Source organism: Bos javanicus, chromosome 16 (genome assembly GCF_032452875.1).
Source record: "Bos javanicus breed banteng chromosome 16, ARS-OSU_banteng_1.0, whole genome shotgun sequence".
NCBI classification, from domain to species: domain Eukaryota; kingdom Metazoa; phylum Chordata; class Mammalia; order Artiodactyla; family Bovidae; genus Bos; species Bos javanicus.
In genome coordinates, this window is record NC_083883.1 from 42,583,444 (window position 1) to 42,604,229 (window position 20,786).

Sequence of the window (20,786 nt, forward strand, 5' to 3'; positions counted from 1 at the left end):
GAACCCCATCCGCTTGCCCAGGGTTTCGGCCATCCCTCCTCAGCACCCCATGGCACATGTCATGTATCACCATTGAACTGCTAATGACACGGGAATTAAAATGAAAATCTTTGGGTGTCCCTTTAGACCAAGGATGGCAACTATCACCCACAGGTCCAATCTGGTCATGCTTGCTCATTTACATGTTGTCCACGGGTGCTTCTGCACTAAAATGGTAGAACTGGATAACTGTGATAGAGACCACATAGCCTGCAACGTTGGAAATATTGACTGGCTGGTCCTTTCTGGAAGCTGGCTGACTCCTACGGGACAGACTTTAAGCACCTCACGTGATTCCAGACATGAGAGGCCTGATGGATAAGCTGGTGTTTATGCCCAGAGGAGTCACCGCTGATAGACAACTCTTCACTGGGCACACATGAGGCAGCGTGCTGTCACTCACAAGGATCGGACGCTTAAACATTCAATCGTAACACTTCCTATTTCACTAGAATGCCACAGCGGCTGAACAGTCCATGAAGCGACCCTGCCCACCCCAGCCTCCAGCCCACGGGGCCACTCCACTCTCCAGAAAACACTTGGGGACAAACGTGCTTGCCACTGTTACTTACCTTCTTCCAACCCAAGAATCTGTACTACTACCCCCTAATACAAAAGTTCCTGGGCCCTAGACTTTATAAATTCTGGAACTAGGACACAAAGAGAAATCCTGGCCTTACTTGTCCATTTCCACCTCTGTCTCCCATTCTAGCAGCGGCACGCCGCGCAGGCCCACATGGATGTCATAAATGCCTTTATTGAAAAAGTCCCCTGTCCATTTGGCCACCTGAAATACAAAGGAAAGGCTTAAAAATAGGCTGCTGTGGGGGGAACTGGACCCTGAACCTGAACGAGGCCTAGAAGGGGCGAGCTCACCATCAGGGTGATCATAATGGGAAGACCGTAAGTGATCTCGTTGGTAGACTCAATCAAGATGACCGTGAGACTGATGGTCATGCGGACGACCCCACCCAAGAAAGCCGCAGCACCAATCAGGGCAAAGGTCCCGGAGTAGATATGGCCCAATCCAATGTAGCTGGTGAAGAAACAGATCGAGAACATGGCTCAGAATCACACAGTGTGTGGTGGGGTGAGGGTAGTTCAGTCGCTAAGACATGTCGGACTATTGAGATCCTACAGACTATGGCCCGCCAGGCGCCTCTGTCCACAGGATTTCCCAGGCGAGAATACTGGAGTGGGTTGCCATTTCCTTCTCCAGGGAATCTTCCCCACCCAGGGATCAAACCCAGGTCTCCTGCACTGCAGGTGGATTCTTTACTGCTGAGCCTCCGGGGAAGCCATGTGGGAAGCTATGATTCCTACACATGTGCATACGTGCGCACGTGCACACACACACACACACACATGCACAGAGTACCTTTTGAGGACATTGGCAACTAAACGTCCAAAAGCAGCTCCACACAGCAGAGAAGGCACGAAAAGGCCACTTGGAACAGAAATGCCGTAAGTCCAACACGCAAGTGAGAAATAGAGGACGAAGAACAAGGCCAAAGTGACGGGGCTAAATGTACCTGCGAAGCAAGAGCAGACTGACCTGAGCCCACCAAGATGCTTACCAAGGCCTCCCAGACCAGCCGGCTCCCACCAGGTCCTACTGCATCCTGTCCGGTTCACCTCCAGTGCTGGAGGCAGAAAGCCTATCTTTGTCTGGGGTGATGTCACCAACAAAAAGCCCTGTTCTTGCTCAAAATTAGGGGTAAGCCAAGCTGTGTCTGAGGGTAAACGGAAGGGGCAGGTGAATAATCATTTGTACCTGCCCCAAAGCCCAAACCCTGAGACTCACTATCCTGGTGGAAAAGCTGAAGGATGGCAGACTCCTGGGGATTGAAGAAGAGGGTGGCCATGTCATTGTAGGTCTCGTTGGGACAAAAAAAGGTCTTGATACTTGAATTCACATCTTCTGATGTGACCTGAGAAACAAGAATCAAAAAGTCAAACACAGGTCCCTGACCAGGGCACTTGAGATTTCAACTGGGACGTCTCCAGAGAGGTTGCAGCAAACCTGGCATGCAAGCTTTACTCATAATAAAACAGGTAGCAAAAGTAGATTGAGATCCAAAAGCAGCCAACTGTGATACTGTATTCCTTAGATTTTGAGAAAGAATCAGGATGACGGCCCTTATTCATCCACAGCTGCAACAAAAATATAACTATACCCAAGATTCACTGTAGGTCTGGCTCAGTGCTACTTCTGTCAGAGGCACTGGGGGAAGCCTGGCCCCCGGGGACCACGGACCGTGGAGGACGAGGTAGAGGCTTGACAAGAGGCCCAGAGTGGTCAGGTGGCTGCAGAGGAGAGTGGGCACTGTGTACCTAAGCCCAGCTTTGTTCCAAGTGGAAAAAGCCTCTGCCCCGAGTTTGCTGCAGAAGAAACCTGTGTCTATGAGGCCTACTGCAGATACCTTGCTCCTGGCTGCCTATCCCTCACCTGGCTGAACAAAACCCAAGTTGGGAAAAGACGGGATTTCTTCACATCCCAGCCCTCTTACCCCCTTCATCATCTTGTGTGAGCAGATGAGAGCCTGGCACTGCTAGACTCATCAGTGCGGTGTTTGTTTTCTGGCTGCTGGTGTTCAGCAGCACAGGGGGTGAACCTCATACCTGTCCCTGGGCAAACAACTAATGGGTGTTACTGCAAAGCTAACTGAGGAGATGGATTATTCCTGGATCCCATTCTATCAGTGATACTGTAGAGATGCCCTTATGTGGACACTGTAACGATAGCAGGCCATGGGCTAGTATAATTCTACGAGGTGCGCCTGGCTGGGCAACAGCCCAATGAAGGCTGCTGCAGGAAACAGGGAGCGCCCCTTATGGGCAGAACCTGGCATGGAGGAGAAGGCAACTGGGATGTGTGTGCACAGTTGTCGAGGGTGGACAAGCTGAGGAAACAGCTTAATAACCAACAATGCAATGTTTCCCCAACTTAGGTCTGGATGAACCCAGTGCTGAAGGCGCTCTGGAAAGAGTCCTGTGGTCAAGCGCATAGAGGAGCATCACCGCACTTGCTGGAAATCAGTGTATCTGCAACGAGCAGGGAACAGGCTCCATCATCAGACAGACCCAACACGCACCCTGTCACCCTCCTATGACCTCAGGAAAGGTACTCCATTTCGTGAAGCTTCCGTTTCCTCATCTGTAACAGGGGAATGACATCTATCTCAGGCTACCTATTACTAGCTGACTGGTCTTGGGCAAGACCTCAGTTTGCCTCAGTTTTCTCATCTGTCAAGTGGGGACAATACTAGCCAGAGTGGCCATGGTAAAAACTAAGTGAGGTCATGTGCGTGCAGTGCTTAGTGGAGCACCTGGCACACGAAGAACACGCTGAACATTCCTAACACTTACTGGAACTTTAAAGGCCCGGAGAAGTCCTGTGTTCAAGAAACCTACTTAGGCCTGGTTATCTCATCTGACCACAGAATCTGTTTCCATCTGTTTGCTCTTGAATCGTGTATAAATGCTCCTTAGAACACACTTTGGAAAGTATTGGCCTGGAAAGGAGGTGGTCTTGGGGAATAACCATCAACCGGGATCAACAGATTTTTCCTGTGAAGAGCCAGAGAGTAACTATTTTAGGCTTTGCAAGCCACATACAGTCTCTAGTGCATGTTCTTCTGGCTTTCCTTTCCCAACTCTTAGAACTGTAAAAACCATTTTTAGCTCGGGGGCTACACAATAACAAGCAGTTGCCAAGGACTAGATGTGGTCCATAGACCATAGTTTGCTGACCTCTGATTGAGTACATTCTAGCCATTTAGTGTTCCTGGGGACATGGAAGATGCAGCCGTTCTAGACAAAAGCCCAAAGGGGCTCGGAGGGACTCCAGTAGCTCCCCAGGGGCCATTAAGACATGTACTGAGAGAACCTCCAGCCTCCACCCTAGGGTTCACTCTTAGACCCAACACACATTATAAACTAAGCTCCAATGCCTACCTCACTGTGGGGGTCGGGGGAGAGACAGGAGTCCCCTCTATGATGACCAGGACTGTTCACAAAAGTGAAAAAGAGCCAGTTTGGTGAACACCCTCTCTTAGGTAAAATGACAGCTACGAACCCCAGCCCACCCCCATCCCCAACCCAGCAATCTGACTCAGGTGTGGAACAGTGAACCAATGCACCTACTGGCTCTCAACAGAGGCACGTCGTACATTCTCGATGCTTCGTCTCTGTGGACGTAGGACAAGGGCAGCAGGTGCACAGGGGGTTACCTGGAGCGGGATGGAGTCATTCCCGACTTGAGCCGCAGAAGTCACCTGGCGGCATTCTCCCAACACCATGGAGGCCACAAACACCACCACGGTGGTCACCAGGGTCACCAGGAGGCTCTCCAAGACTCTAGGGGGCAAGCACAGCTGTTAGCATGGGTCACAAAGCTACCTGGTCTTGGGAACTTGAAACTGCCTACCCCCAACCCTCCCTGCCCCAGAGCACGCAGAGCTGCCCCTGGGCAGTCAGCACACGCGCAGAATGTATCAGCGGCTTGCTGTGTTCCAGCAATCTCTATGTACAAATCTGTACAGGTGGTAGTGGCGAGGCTGCTGCGGCCACATCATCTCTCTCCAAGGAATGAACGGCTTCCCACTTTAAGTCCCAGGTGAGAGTCTCATGACAGCGCAACCCTTGGCGGGGCCGATACTGACTCTGCCACGTGTCCCGTGGCCAAGTCCAGAGAGGCCGGGAGCCAGAGTGGCTCTGATATAAGTTAAGCTCAGCCGCAGTCTCTTGGTCTGTCTGATAAACACATTTCTGTTCTCAGTCTTAGACATGACCTGGAAGCTGGCGTGGGAAGTGGGGTCTATTCCTCAGGAGAGATGGCCCGGTCCACACAGGGCCGGGGAGCCACAGCAGGTGGGGGAGGCGACTGCGAGGGTACCTGACGAGCTTAGGTTTCGGGTGCACGTTTCGCATACGGTACTTTGCAAGCCTCTTGTTCAGACAGTTGAACGTGGCTCCCAGGAGGCCCCCAATGACCCCCATCGCGATGAAGAAACCCAAGTCCATAGCTGTCCAGAGATGACATTTTTTATCAGAGTCAGAGCACTGAGAGAAAGGGCAGGGGAGGGAGAGAGAAAAACCAGAGTGCCTGTGAGAACAGGAAGGGGCAGGAGCAGAGAAGACAGAGACGAGAGCCGAAGCGGTGCTGGAATCCTGCCCACACTGAGCACACGCATGCAGAAGACTACAGGGCCCAGGTGCACCTACCTCTGCCAGCTTCTCTCTGATACTTTACTTAACAGCAATTGTCACGGGTCAAAAAAGAAATTCTGAGCGCAAGGACAAAACATACCTTAAACTCGCCGAAGTTCAGCAGCCCAGGGAGCTGGAAGGAACCCCAACTTCCAAACTGAATTCCAGAACGAAAGAAATTGAGGGTGAAGGTGGCAGACATGGAGCAGAAGAGCTGGGAAACAGGGACAAAAACAAAACAGCTCATAGCCGCAAGTCCTTCTTCTTCCTGGATGCGTCCCGTAAACCTACTGCTCCACACAGAGACCTCCAACTCCAGGTCTGGACATGGGGCTCAGGTGACCACGGCTGTAAGTTCACCTCAAGTGTGAAAAGCTGGAAATCGGGCTAGTAGGAGTTTGCATTCAGCCTTTTGTGGACTATTTAAAGTCTATGGTGCACCAGACCCTATGCTAAAAGAGGAACAGCAAACACCAGAGGAAGATGTGTTCCCTGAGCGAGCAGACAGGAACTCAGTCAGGACCACAGCTGGTCTCACGTTTCCAGTCAGATAGTTCGTCATAAGAGGGTAACGTCTCACTGGGGACGGGAAGTATGTTAATATGGGAAATAGAGAACAGTCCACAGGAGTTAATATGGGAAGTAGAGAACAGTCCATAGGAGGATATAGGCATCTAGAGCAAAGGAAGTCAGTGTGGCCTCATCAAAACTATAGGTTAGCCTGAAACTATCCATTAAATCGAGCCTTTTACCACTGCTGTATGTCCCTTATTCACTTTGGTAATTCCCCTTGTCTCAAAGTCTGCTTTAACACTAATAAATTACTTTTTGTTGTTGAGTTGCTCAGTTGTGTGACTCTCTTGCAACCCCATGGGCTGCAGCTCATCAGGCTCCCCTGTCTATGGGATTTCCCAGGCAAGAGTACTGGAGGGGGTTGCCATTTCCTTCTCCAGGGGTCTTCCCGACCCAGGGATTGAATCCAAGTCTCCTGCACTGGCAGGTGGATTCTTTACCACGGAACCACCAACAGCAGCCTTATTTTGGTTAGTGCTGACATGGTCTACCTTTTCTGTTCCTTTTATTTTCAGACATTTATGACTGTACATAAAGTATGTCTGTGGTAAACAGCGAAAGAGGAGAAAAAAAACTCCTGGTAAATGTATCGAGTCAGAGTTGTCCAGATGAAACCTGGGGTGGGGGTGGGTGGTTAAGCTCGGGGAAGGCCCTCCTTACCACTCTCCATGTGAGCCCTTGGTTCCAGAAGGACGAACCCTCCTCCAGACTGAACAGGGTGCCCCCAATGGGGGCCCCAAAAGCCGCAGCAACTCCGGCAGCTGCCCCTGCTGATACAAAGTCCCGCTTGTCTCTAAGGGGTGGAGAGAGAGATGGTTTATCTCAGAAACAGTCCTCAGGCTGCAAAGGGCAGTTTTCTAACTTCCTTATGCACCGACATTCTATTATCTCGAGACCCAAGAACAGTCAGGGCTCACAAAGGGCTTCGATTTCTGCCGAAGTGACTCAGCACTGAACACAGTTCACGAACCAGCCAGGTGCTCTCCCCTATTTGAACCCCGCCAGGCGGGAGGCTCCCTGACATTAGCAACTCCAAGCATGAACTCTCAGAAGGCAGGTCGAAGACTTCCGGTGTCACCACTGAGCCACCGGCTCCCTAGACCTTCCTTCCAGAAAGCCCAATACCAGAGAAAATGGCCAAGTGTGGCTGCAAGCAGAAGGACAGGTGACAGTACCTGGCAGGAAGGTGAGAAGGTGGACCCCAACCTGGGTGTGGGCCCCTGACTGCAAGGGCCTCGCCAGGCATGCAGGTCAGTAACACCTGCAAATCGCACAGGGTGCAGAGACCTTCCAAGCCTGAAGTGGCGGACCAAGTAAATAAACTCCATTCTTGATAATATGCCAGTGGACTTTCTTGGTTGTATTTTTTATCTTGGACCATGTTCTTTGTTGCCAGAGATGCTTCTAGGCCCTGGGTTATGGCAAAACAGAAGCTGTGATGCCTGCTTGCCCCTTGTGCTCCTAATTTTCAGAAAAATAATTCAAAGCCCACCTACTTCCTGATGGTCGGGTTCTGCATGCAGCCCACCCAAGGCAGGGAGACTATGAGCCTGGTTAGAGCAGGTACAAGGTCTCAGTGGCAATAAACAGCTTGTTTAAAAAAAAAAAAAACACCCCAATTTCTAACCTTTCCATACCTGTCACTTCGAAAATAGGGAAAGTTAAACTGGATCTTTCGTAAGGAGATGCTCTGAAACTAGAACAGGAGAAAACAGAGTTAGGGAGGGGCCCGAGGCTGCAGGAAGCCACAGCACTGGGAGTCCCTGCAGCCTGACCGCTCCTGGGCAGGAGCCACAAGGAGGAGAGTCTAGGACAGCAGCTGCTAAAAGAGCTGACTTTGAGGAGGAACTTCTTTCCTACCCCCGGATTCCTTCAGAAACTGCGTTTTGTACATAGTCAACAAGTCTGAAAGGAAAAGGGGAGACAGCTGGGTAAAGGGTGGAGAGGAACTGAAAGCTGCTACAGAAGACGTGAGCTCTGCTCGGGGCAGTCACCAGGGAAGAGCCAAGTGACTGCCTGACAAAATCTCAGACTACCGCCCCGCCCCGGCCTGGCCTCCTTCTACCTCTCGGCTTACTTCCTAGAGGCCAGTGCATGGAGATGAGATGAGGCAGTAACGAGAGAGATCAAAAGATGGGCTCTGGGCGACAGGGTCTTCTCTCCTTCTCCTGGACAACACAGCGACCGCAGCAACTCCCTCCCCTTAGAATGTGAGACATAAACTGTCTACAAGTGACAGTTCACAAGGAACTGAGACTTTCCTCTGTGGACCAGCCTGTGAGAAGGGGAGTCTGGGAGTCCTGAGTGAGCCCCTTGGCCTCCCTGAGCCTCGGCTCCTCATCTAGGAATGATGCTGATGAGGACAACTAAACCCGAGGGGGCTTTTTTCTGGTTGGGCCACATGGCTTGTGGGATCTTAGTTCCCTGACCGGGGATGGGACCCGGGCCCATGGCAGTGGAAGCTCAGAGTCCTAACCACTGGACTCACCAGGGAAGTCCCTGAAGTGGCTTTAAAGAAGAGAGGAGATGGGACAAGAGAGTTTGGCCCAGATGGCACCTGATGATCAGCAGCTGTTATTCCCTTGCCGCATCCAACAGTATCAGCATCGGCCTGTGCCTGAAACCATCATAGCCAAGGCTTCCAGCCTCTCTCGGGATGCTCTGCAAGCCACCCTGTGTGCAGGCGCTTGGCAATGGCTGTGGGAGCACCGGGTGACTTTCGTTTGAACTCTCTCTCTGTTCCATTTCTGCTCCCAGGACCCTGCAGGGCCCCAATACAACCTCCAGGTACCAGCTACCTGCTCTCCTGGGAGATAGACCTCATAGTTTCTCATCAACCCAAACTGATAATGGATCCCAAGGCCACATTAGGGTGCTCTTGATGGATTTTCTCCCGATTTTAACTACGGACACGTCCCTGCCCAGGAGGCCCACTCTGAAGGCCAATCCGCCCCCGATAGCCCATCAACCCTTACCTGTGGGAGGCCAGCCCCCACCACTGCTCCACTGTGGATCATGGGGCCTTCCTTCCCCACAAAGAGCCCTGGGAACAGGTGGAAAAAGGCAAGACAATCTATCAGCACAGAACAATCTTTGTTACATAGACCTTTCTCTTTACAACTATAAAACAGAGGTGATCAAGTGACTTGCTAACAGTGAGTCAAATCCTTATCAAATAAAGAGAAAGTAACCTTGAAATTTTTGGAGAAGGAAATGGCAACCCACTCCAGTGTTCCTGCCTGGAGAATCCCAGGGACAGGGGAGCCTGGTGGGCTGCTGTCTCTGGGGTCGCACAGAGTTGGACACGACTGAAGCAACTTAGCAGCAGCGGCAGCAACCTTGAAATTCCAAATTGGGGGTCAGCAAATCGTAGCCTGTGGGCCAAGACAGGCTTGCTGCCTATTTTTATACAGCCCAAGAGCTCAGAATGGTTTTTACGTTCTTGAGTGGATATATCTGAAGTGGTTATGTAAGTTTAAGCACCTACACAATAGCTCTTTTTTGCCACTTGGCCCACAAAGCCTAAAATATTTACCATCTGGCACAAAAATCTTGCTGACTTTGCTAAAAGCCAACTCCACAAACCAACTAGATAGTCGCTCTACTTTGAAACTCAATGGTGCGCTGGTCAGACAGCTCTGAATGGTAACTTATTAACAGTGTTTACATTTAAAAACTAACTCATCAACAAAAAGTGCAGAGATCTGTTTGAGGGTAGAAACTTCCAAGGCCACATCTGCTTAATGTACACCCATAATGATTCTTGTCGCCTTCAATCCTGGAAGGCTTGAAAGATAAACGTCAGGAGGATGCTTTTGTGACTTCCCTGGTGGTCCGGTGGCTAAGACTCCAAGCTCCCAATGCAGGGGACTTGGGCTTGATCCCTGGTCAAGGAAGTAGATTCCACATGCTACAACTAAAAAGACCCTGTGTGCTGCAAATAACAGGGCTTCTGAGATGGTGCAGTAAAGAAATGGTGCCTCCTACAGGAAATGTAGGAGATGCGGGTTTGATCCCTGTGTTGGGAAGATCCCCTGGAGGAGGAAATGGCAACCCACTCCAATACCCCTGCTTGGAGAATCCCAGGAACAGAGGAGCCTGGCAGGCTACAGTCCACGAGGTCAGAAAGAGTTGGACACGACTGAGGATGCTTGCACACCACAAATAAGACCCGCATAGCCGAATAAATATTTTTAAAAAAGAAAAAAAGAAGAAAGAAAGACCCTCCTGACCTCCAGCCACACTGAACAGCACTCCAAAGACTTTGCAGAGCAGGGTCCGGAGACGGACGATTCCAGGCACTTTCACGCCATTCAGATAGCATTTGATCTCGGGGATCCCAGAACCGGCTGCCACTGGCTGAGGGGGAGAGCAGGCATACTCAGAAACTCAGAACCCACTGGGCTCACCCTGGACAGCACCACACTCAGTAGGCCTGATGCATTTCTAACAAGTTCCTGGTGATTTAACATCTCCTGCGAGGGGAGGCTTTTCAACAGTCAGTCAGTTCAGTTCAGTTCATGTCCGACTCTTTGTGACCCCATGAACCACAGCACACCAGGCCTCCCTGTCCATTACCAACTCCTGGAGTCTACTCAAACCCATGTCCATCGAGTTGGTGATGCCATCCAACCATCTCATCCTCTGTTGTCCCCTTCTCCTCCTGCCCTCAATCTTTCCCAGCATCAGGGTCTTTTCAAATGAGTCAGCTCTTCGCATCAGGTAGCCAAATGCCGCCCTTCATTTCCGGAGACTCTTACCTCATTTGTCTAAGCTGGGTATTGGTCACTTTTAAAGTTCTTTAAGGTTTAAAGCCGGAGAAGGCAATGGCACCCCACTCCAGTACTTTTGCCTAGAAAATCCATGGATGGAGGAGCCTGGTAGGCTGTAGTCCATGGGGTCGCTAGAGTCGGACATGACTGAGCGACTTCACTTTCACTTTTCACTTTCATGCATTGGAGAAGGAAATGGCAACCCACTCCAGTGTTCTTGCTTGGAGAATCCCAGGGACGGGAAAGCCTGGTGGGCTGCCGTCTATGGGGTCGCACAGAGTCGGACACGACTGACGCGACTTAGCAGCAGCAGCAGCAAGGTTTAAAGCATTTGTTATTCTAAGGTGTTTTCACAATTCCCCAGGTGTTTCTTCTAATGTGCTGTCAAGGTTGAGAGGCAACCTCCTAGTCCAGATTGTTCCCCTTTAATCTCCCCAGAGGCTGAAACCACTTTCAGAAAACCTCTCTAAGTGAAAGAGAGATCACTTTTTCTACAAGACACTAAATCAGTGTCTTGACATTTCGGAAATGGAGATGGAGAAAAATGGACTCCCCAACAACCTCATGAGCAAGAAGACCCCCACTGCCTCACCCCCATCACACCTCACCTCAATTAGGACAAGAAGGCTTGCGAAAAAGACAAACGTCAAGTTGAAACCCAAGAGTTCCAGGAGGGACAGCGCGAGACAGCCTTTCTGGCTGCACTCCTCCACCGCTGCAGAAATGGGGTTAAGGAAAACGAGCCTGCCAGTAGGGGCGGTTCTGCCACCACTAAGTATGAAGCAGTTTTTCTTCCTCTGAAGCATGGGGGCTGCTTACTGCACATCTTCCTGTTTTCCACATATAAACTTCACAAAAACACAACTGTCTGAGATATCTTCTCATTGGTGTTTTCAGTCATTAAGTCATGTCTGACTCTTTCGCGACCCCATGGACTGTAGTCTGCTGGGCTCCTCTGTCCAAGGGATTTCCCAGGCAAGAATACTGGAGTGGGTCGCCATTTCTTTCTCCAGGGGATGTTCTCAACCCAGGGATAGAAACCGCGACTCTTGCATGGGCAGGCGTTGAGCCACCAGGGAAGCCTTTGTCTCCTACACTAGGAACCATTTTAAAATCATGAAATACTTCAAACATTACAAGATGTACAAACATCTGTACCCTCAGAGCCTTAACAAATCTCAGTGTTAAGATCTGCTCAGGTGCTCACATCTGCTCCAGGTGCTTTTTGAAAATTCAAACACTAGATACCGTTCAAAACAGCAACAAAACCCCTTGTGTCTCCCTCCCTCTTTCATGGAAGAAACCCCTAAGGTGAACCCTTGCACATCCTCCCCGGAACACGTCCATGTGCATCCATACTGTTCTGAGTGTTTCTGAAATTAAAACAGTGGCGTTGCGGTTGATGCACCTTCTACCCTTGCTCTCTCTCCCTCAACACTTTTTGAGAATTAGCCATGTTGATCTAAAAGCTCTGGTTCATTTTAACTTCTATGTGAAATTACACCATCTAAATTACAACTGGCCCACTCTCCCATCTTGCTGTGACAGCAGTGTTCTGCAATCCCAGAGATGCAATGAACATCTCTGTGCATGTCTGAGGGCCACGCCTAGAACACAAACGCAGGAGTCAGGGACACACACCGTCCTGTGTATTTAACTTTCACTTCCCTGCTGGTGGTGAGGTAAGCGCTCTTCCACAGGTCATTTTCCTCTTCTGAGAACGGTCTGCTCACATCCTTTGTATGTTTTTCTACTGAGCTGTTTCGGCTTTTTTCTTAATTGAGTTGCTGTTCTCCCTCTATTATGGATACTAATTATCTGTCTCTTAAATGCACAGAGAGTCACTTCTCCTAAGCTGTAAACTTGTTTTTCAGTTTGTTTATGGAGTTTTATTGTCTGAGTTTTTTTTTTTTGATGCGTGTATAAACAGAATGTTTACTTTGATGTCATCAAGTTTATTGATCTTCATGCCTTCTGGAGTTCTTAGAGATTACTCCCTGGTCTTGACGTTACACAGTCTCTTCAAGTTTTGTTTTGCCTATTTACATCTTTAATCCATCTGGAATTAATGTATAGTACAAAGTAAGAATCTAATTTTGTATTTTTCCAGATGGGTAACCAATCTCCCAGCATCTTTTATTAACAAACCCATCCTTTCTCACTGATTTATAATATCAACTCTGTCACTCACTGCATTGCTGTATGTGTGTGGGCCCATTTCTGCTTCTCTATTACTTTCCACTGGTCTAACTGGGTGTTCTTGTACCAATATGACACTGGGTTAATTACTATATCTTAAATTATGTAAATCTTGACATCTAGGACGGCCAGTCCCATCTGCTGTTCAAAGCTGTCTCAGATACTTTGGGCTCTTTATGATTCCACACAAATTTAGGAAGAGAATTATTTTCAAGTTCCATGAACAATTCTAGTGAGATTTTCCTTGGAACCACAATCAGTTCACAGACTGGTAAGAAAAAACAGGTATCTGGGCTTCGTGTCTTACTACCATGACCATGAGCATCTTTCTATTCAAGTCTTCCTCTGTGTCCTTTGATAATAATGCAAAACTTTAATCACAAGTGGCCAATAAGTAGCTCTTCAAAGATCACGTCTGTAAACTCATTTCTGTATGGGAAAGCAGGGTGAGCAACCACACATGTTGGGGAACACTGTGACCCTTGTAAAGGATACATGCCTGCACCACACCAAACTTGAGCTGCGTGAAGAGCCGAGCAAAGAAGTCCACGAAGAGACCCACCTGGGAAGAGGACAAGAGCTGTCACCTGAGTTTCCACACTGTCATAGGCACTCCCCTGGAAACACAGCCCCCCACCCCCTACCGCTTGTTCTCCTTGGTCACATGCACCCATGCTACCAACAGGCCATGTGTGAACAGGCCTTTCCTTAGTCAAGGAGTGCCCCACCTGAGTCTGGTCCCACAGCCCTTCTGAGGACAAAAGAAGGGGTGTAGCTAAGTTGTCAGAAGGAGAGTTACAACACATAGGGATAAGAATAAAAAAAGAACCTCAGACCAAGGAAGACTGAGAGTGCTTAGAAATAGTACAGAGGCGTGTGAGGGCCTGCTCTGCTCTTCCCAAAGGTAGGGTCAAAAGGAGAAAGCCAAACACACTTTCAGTGATCCTTAGCTGGGTAAGTGTAGAAAACATTAGGGTATCAGAATATTACTTTGAAAGCCAGTACCTACTCAGGAGTAGTATATGGCTGTTGCACATGTTATTGTTCATTCACTAAGTTATGTCCGACTCTTTGCAACCACCTTGACTGCAGCATGCCAGGCTCCTGTCCTCCACTATCTCTCAGAGTTTGCTCAAGTTCTTGTCCATTGATGATGCCATCCAACCATCTCATCTCCTGTCACCCCCTTCTCCTTCTGCCCTCAATCTTTCCCAGCATCAGGATTTTTTCCAATGAGTTGGCTCTTTGCATCAGGCAGCCAAAGTATATTCAGGACTGATTTCCTTTAGGATTGACTGGTTTGATCTCCTTGTATTCCAAGGGACTCTCAAGAGTCTTCTCCAACACCACAATTCAAAAGCATTGATTCTTTGGCACTCTGTTATTACCATTTTATAAATCATGACTTCGATTTATAACCATTGTATAGCCAATGATTAGCCTGGTGAATAAGAGAAAACCACTCCTGTTCCACTAGCTCACTCTCTGAAGGGCATGCTCAGGACTTAACAGAGAACTGGGAAGACTTCTGACCATGTGAATTCAGGATCAAAGGCTTTGTGCCTTTAACTCTGGTCTTCCCACAAACCAGTGCTTGGGGGGCTTTTAAATATTGAAACAATAAACAGTGACAGATCAAAGGAGAAGAGAGCCAGCAGCAAGAGTAGATGGTTGCTACATTATTAAGGCAGGTCTGCTTTCAGACCTGCCTTAAGGCAGAACAGGAGGGTGTTCGGTAAAGTTGCTAGAGTTTGACACGACGGTTGCAGAAAGACTAACACCTATATGGCTAGTGACTATGCTTATTACAAGGTAATCTGCAACCAGGAAACTATAAAGCAAAATAAAACAATTAAATCAGCCCACGATTCCCCACAATGGCAGAACATTATCAAAGAGGCCTCCTGAATGCTATTAATCTTAAATAGTAAGATGTTCCTTCATCTCTGAATTTACTACAGTAAAAATCTGAAATTAAAACCTGTGGTCAGTTCCTATGGCTATGTTATGTTTAAATACGCATTTACACTTAATGGGTACGTTATCTAGAATTAAGTTTGAAACCTGTGGTTAATTCTAGAGAAAGGTGATGAACAGGCTACTGCTTAAGAATACATATACACTGTTACGGGCTAATGTTTGTGGTCTCCCCTGCCCACTCCCAAATTCATATGTTGAAATGCTAACCTCCTCTAATTAGGAGGTGGGGGGGGGGCCTCTGTAGGTAATTAGGTCATGAATAGGATTAGTGTCCTTATAAAAGAGACCCCAGAGAGCTCCCTTGCCTCTCCTGCCACCTGAAGACACAGCAAAAAGACGGCCATATGTGAATGACGAATTGGGCCCTCACCAGACACCAGATCTGTTGGCCTGGACATTTCAGACCCCAGAACTATGAAAAGTAAATGCCTGTTGTTTAAACCCCTCAGTCCACGGTACTTTTGCTATAGCAGTCTGTATGGATGAAGACAATCCCTTTTCTAACAATGTATTGTCAGAAAATCAGATTTGACATTTATCATTTGGATTGTCTACTAACTCTTCCAGCTTCTCTGCTCCGGGTTGAAGCACGGTGAGTCAGCAGTTATGGTTCCAGACTTTTGCTATGACAATCTTTGGCAATATTTCATGATTTCTTCTTGTCTGGGATTCATCTGTGAATGTGCTGACCCAGAACCCTGTGCACTCAGGCGTATTCCTCTACCCACAACTGCCAGCTCTACCTTCTAGGTAAAATGAGCAGTGTTCAGGGAAGAGGGATGGCGTAATGAGTTCATGGAGATCCGCGATGTCCTATTTACTGGCATGCTGTGCTCGAGCAAAGAGCATAATAGCCACACTTCGTTCTCATCATGTTGCTTTCTCCCTGCACAGTGACTTCAGCATCCACTAAGCACTCTCCCCACTCTGCCATCTACCTAATGGGACCACATAACAAAGGACAGGTCTTGAGCAAGACTTCAAGTGCTTTAAAGGACATCAGTGTTGCATGGCTCACTTTCATTTCAGAAATTGAAAAGTATAAAAAAAGTATCAGGATTATACTTAAAAAAGAAAGAAAGAAAAAAGGCATTCTCTGTTAGAAGGACAAATGACTTATCTGCCAGACTGGCACATGCCCTCTGCCCTCTGCTGCCCCTTGGCCCACAATCTCCTCGCCTGCTCACCAGACCGGTGCAGACTCCAATGGCAAACACCATCATCCACTTGACTGCCTCATACTTGCGACCTTTCTGTTCACAAAGGAAAAGAATGACTCAGGATTATGATGGCAGCAACGGGGAACTACATCTTAGGCAACCAGTTTCAGACTAAATTCCACATGGACAGCAAGCACAGAGATGATGTCTGGTGTGGTAGGGAAGCTTTACAATGCAAGAATGAAGAATGCGAAGGGCCAGGCCAGGTGCACTGACAGTGGACATGCTGGCTGGCAGGTTGAAGGACTAAGGAATTAATAGATTTAATTTAGTTAATAGATGGTATTAATAAATATCCCATGAAAAGGGTTAAGAGTCCAAAGGTTAAGGAAATCACTAAAGTATTTAGAACAAAAAAGAGGCTGTCCAAAAGAGACACAGATGTATAGAAAAGCCTTTTGGACTCTACAGGAGAAGGCGAGGGTTGAGAGAATAGCATTGAAATATGTATATTATCATATGTGAAACAGATCACCAGTCTAGGTTCGATGCATGAGACAGAGTGCTCAGGGGTGGGATGGGGAGGGAGGTGGGAGGGGGGTTCAGGATGGGGAACACATGTACACCCATGGCTGATTCATGTCAATGTATGGCAAAAACCACTACAATATTGTAAAGTAATTAGTCTCCAATGAAAATAAATAAATTAAAAAAAGAAAAAGAGGCTGTCATAAAACCTACTTGGTCCCAAAAGATCAATAAGGAACTCACCTTATTATCCATAGTCTCCAAAACTTCCAGATAAGGGTCATTGATACAGCGATCATAATCCAAACTCTGAAAGAGGGATGTGTGAGTAAAGAAAAAGTTATAAGCAGATAGGAAGAATTACCATAACCTGGAAAGGATAAGCCTTCCAGTTCCCACCACTCAAAGCACTGATGGCCAGAGCAGCACTCAGGAAGGGCTTGTTAGAAACACGGACTCTTGGACGCCCTCAGGCCCTTCTTAATCAAAATCACTTACAGGGACGTTTCAGCAGCACCCCTGTAGGTGAATACTTTACGCTTTAGAAGTTTTAAACTACATATTTTTAAGTGCCCTGTTTCTGCCAAACACTAAAGTCCTCATGCCCTCACTGGTGTTACCCAACTTACTCCATTAATGAACAAATGCTTCCATTAACCAGAACCAAATTAATTTAGCGAGTCTAATTTTAAGTATCTTCTGCAGTTAGGATCTGTGAAAAAGAGGTGAGTCACGAGACAAACGTGGAGACTGTTTTAAAAAAACAACTTCCAGTTTATGTTAGAAGAGGCACAGATCCAGCCTGGCTCCTAAAACAGTTCCTTAAACTTCACGGAACACAGCAGTTTCGCAAACAATCTGCAGGTGTGCCAGGGACATTTCTGAGGAACAATTCAAAGGAAGTGATTTTATTTCTACATCATGCACAAGCAGTAGCAGTCTGGCACCAAAGGAAAACAGTCTGCTGTGTGCTCTCTCCCCATAACCTGTTGCTACCTACACATCAGCTAGTGAACAAACTTGGGACACTGGCCTGGTGGCCACACTCCCACACAGGAGTTCAGAGTCAGCCGCTAAACAAACGCAGGTGTGACATGTGATAGTTCATTCCATTTCTGTGACTACCCAAAGTCCAAATTCCTTTTCTAAAAGGGTCCTGGAGTAGCAGCAGGTGACTGATCAAATCAACTTTTATCCACCCAATATGCAAGACTATGTAGTCATAGGGCTTCCCAGGTGGTACTAGTGGTAAAGAACCTGCCTGCCAATACAGGGGACGTAAGAGACTCGGGTTGGGAAGATCCCCTGCAGGAGGGCATGGCAACCCACTTCAGTGTTCTTGCCTGGAGAATCCCATGGACAGAGGAGTCTGGCAGGCTACAGTCCATAGGGTTGCACAGAGTTGGACACGACTGAATCGACTTAGCACGCACACATTCATGTAGCCATTAAAAGAATTTGGACAGGTCTTCAAGGACAGATGTGGCCAATGTGCAAAGATTAAGTTAAAAAGGCAAGATGCAAAATAAATAAATAAAGGCAGATGTAGATTAAAAGCTGTAATAGCATCCTATTTTGATTAAACAAAGATTTGTATGTCAGCAAACAATAGAAAACGTTTGGGAAAACCGTTCACAATGGTTAACTCTGAGGTGGTATTTCAGTAGGCACTCACATCTGGATATTACTTAAAATTTTCCTGGCAAATATGGTGAACATTTTTTTATATTAAAACAAAATTGTCTGCCTGATTATAAAACAAAAAAAAAACAATCAGGGGAAAAAAAAAACCAACCATTAAACAATATTTCTGCTGGGAAACTAGACCCATCAGTGAATGATTAAACATATGTGTATTTAGTGGTAATATATATACACATATATGGTTTACATACACACACACACACACATATGCACACACATACAGTAGACCCTTGAACAACAAAGGGGTTAGGGGAAGCAACTTTCCACACAGGTAAAAATCCACATTTTGCTATTTCTTCCTCAAAAATGAAGAATTTGATAAATGGCTCAACCAAGGACAACAAGCTGAAATAATGTGGATAGAATCAGGACTCAACCCTAGTTCTTTAGATTCCACACACTGTGATCTCTAATGCAACACAAATTCTTCCCCACACTTAAAGATTTATAAAATGAAAATACAATATTTATTGGAAAAAACAAAAACAACAAACTTGCATGTAAGTGGACCTGAGCACTTTAAACTCATGTTGTTCAAGGGGTAACTGTATGTCCACACACATATACATATATATGTGTGTATGTATACACACACACACACATTTTAATCAATTAAGTGACATCACATTCTAGGAACAAATGGGAAAAAATTAACATGTTGAAAAATATGATATCCTTCATGCCCAATATGTATAAAAATCACTAGCAATTATTTGCTTGATGGTTCTAATAATGCTTAGGCTCCATAAACATTGAGAAGGTTTGCAGACATCCACAACAGGCAAAGGTATAGCCACAGAAAGTAGATTAGTGCTTGCCTACGGTCAGGGGCAAGAAGAGTGGGCGGTGACTGCTAACAGGTGCATGTTTTCTCTCCGGGTGATGAAAATATTCTGAAATTGATTTGATGATAGTTGTGCAACTCTGTGAATATACTAAAAACCACTGCATGTACAATTTAAATGGGTAAATTGTATAGAATGTGAATTATAGCTCAATAAGGCTATTAAAAGGGGCATTTAGAAAGAACTGTAATACAAGAACACCAAACTTTTTTTTTTTTAAGCTTTGAAAATTTGACATTTGGTAAACATGTACCCATGAACTATATGATCTATTATTAAAACCAGATAATTACTTCTCCTTTGTCATGACTAATTTTCTGTTATTTCTGCTGTATATGTTGCTCTTTGGTTTGGGAAACTAACAACTTCTTTAAAATAAAATTCTTTAAAAATAAAACTTGTATAGGTAGGCTGCAGGGCTGATGTCCATGGTTATGAGCAAACATGGCATTCGGCTACAGGGCACAAATGGGGACTGAGGTGTAGCCCAAATTCACTCAGGAAGGCATCTTACGGCCCACACAAAAAGCACCTCCGATGGGCCTTTAGCAGAGGTGTCGGCGTTGAAATGACTCAGAGAGGGGAGGCCTGTTAGAAATTCTAAGTCCTCAGCTCTAAGGGGGTGCCTTTTTCTACCTCAAAAGGGCACTATAGGTTCTGTGGCATGCAGAAAAACAATACTCCTTGGGAATGGTCTCATCCCACAAACAGGGAGTTGATATTATTCAAACCATCTATAATAAGAATGGATGTCAAACGGGGATTCTAACATCTTGTAAGATCCCCAACTTATTAAAGAAAAAGTCAAGTACATACAATGAACTTTTACTAAGGCAGGAACTGTGTGTGCTAGTCACTTGGTTGTGTCCAACTCTTTGTGAGCCCATGGACTGTAGCCTGCCAGGCTCCTCTATCCGTGGAATTCTCTAGGCCAAGAATACCAGGGTGGGTAGCCATTCCCTTCTCCAGGGGATCTTCCCAACCCAGGGATTGAACCCAGGTTTCCCGCATTGCAGGCGATTCTTTACCAGCTGAGCTACCAGGGAAGCCCACTAAGGCAGGAAGTAGCACATTTTATAAAGATCTTCAGCAAGAAGGGTTTTCTAGTTGATCCCTCATAAATAAAATCTGAGCTGACTTTTCTGAATCAATGCCTAACTAACTTGCTCTTACAGCAGATGCTCTCAAGAAGATGGTTAATTGAGAAATATTAATGACTCACACGGAAGAACATTAACCCATAAAATTTACACAAATATGCATATCAGGTGAGAGGAAATGCATTACTGACATGAGTGCAATTTAGCAAAAAGAGTGAAGGGAACAGAAGATCAATGGAGCAGACATGCAGTGTTGAGATCTCAGGAGGAGGATAAAGGCTGGGACAGTGTCAGTTGTAACCATCAGAATGATATCACCAGGTTCAAGGAGGGACGGCGAGGTGACAGCATGAAATGGATTATCATACTAATTCTTGCAAATCTTTCTACTGTGTACAAGCAAACACGTATTTAAGAATTATGGGACTTCCCTGATGGTCCAGGGACTAAGACTCCATGCTCCCAAAGCAGGGGGCCCAGGTTCCATCCCTGGTCAGGGAACTAGATCCCACATGCTGCAACTAAGAGTTTGCATGCCTTGACGAAGATTCAAGGTCCCGCTTGCTGCAACTAAGACCTGGCGCAGCCAAATAAAATAAATTTTTAAGAAGAAATATGAGACAATACATCATTGGATATAGTGCTTTTTGATTGATTAAAAGCACTCACATCAGA

General features: G+C 46.8%; 1 protein-coding gene across 3 annotated transcripts in view; it reads right to left on the reverse strand.

Annotated features, from left to right (window-relative positions):
• The window catches only part of CLCN6 (chloride voltage-gated channel 6), a 34,017-nt gene that overhangs the window by 10,119 nt on the left and 3,112 nt on the right, over window positions 1–20,786 (reverse strand). For all 3 annotated transcript variants that reach the window (XR_009729939.1, XM_061382702.1, XM_061382703.1), the window contains exons 3-17: window positions 16,706–16,771; window positions 15,962–16,027; window positions 13,290–13,356; window positions 11,204–11,310; window positions 10,056–10,182; window positions 8,799–8,866; window positions 7,461–7,519; window positions 6,484–6,616; window positions 5,351–5,464; window positions 4,937–5,103; window positions 4,272–4,398; window positions 1,844–1,970; window positions 1,418–1,571; window positions 916–1,075; window positions 720–826 (exon numbers count right to left, since the gene is read on the reverse strand). Coding sequence is in view for 2 of the 3 variants with exons in the window: in XM_061382702.1 (XP_061238686.1) it covers window positions 720–826; window positions 916–1,075; window positions 1,418–1,571; window positions 1,844–1,970; window positions 4,272–4,398; window positions 4,937–5,103; window positions 5,351–5,464; window positions 6,484–6,616; window positions 7,461–7,519; window positions 8,799–8,866; window positions 10,056–10,182; window positions 11,204–11,310; window positions 13,290–13,356; window positions 15,962–16,027; window positions 16,706–16,771 (1,649 nt within the window). In the remaining variant the exon portion in view is untranslated. The remainder of the gene's footprint in view (window positions 1–719; window positions 827–915; window positions 1,076–1,417; window positions 1,572–1,843; window positions 1,971–4,271; window positions 4,399–4,936; window positions 5,104–5,350; window positions 5,465–6,483; window positions 6,617–7,460; window positions 7,520–8,798; window positions 8,867–10,055; window positions 10,183–11,203; window positions 11,311–13,289; window positions 13,357–15,961; window positions 16,028–16,705; window positions 16,772–20,786) is intronic.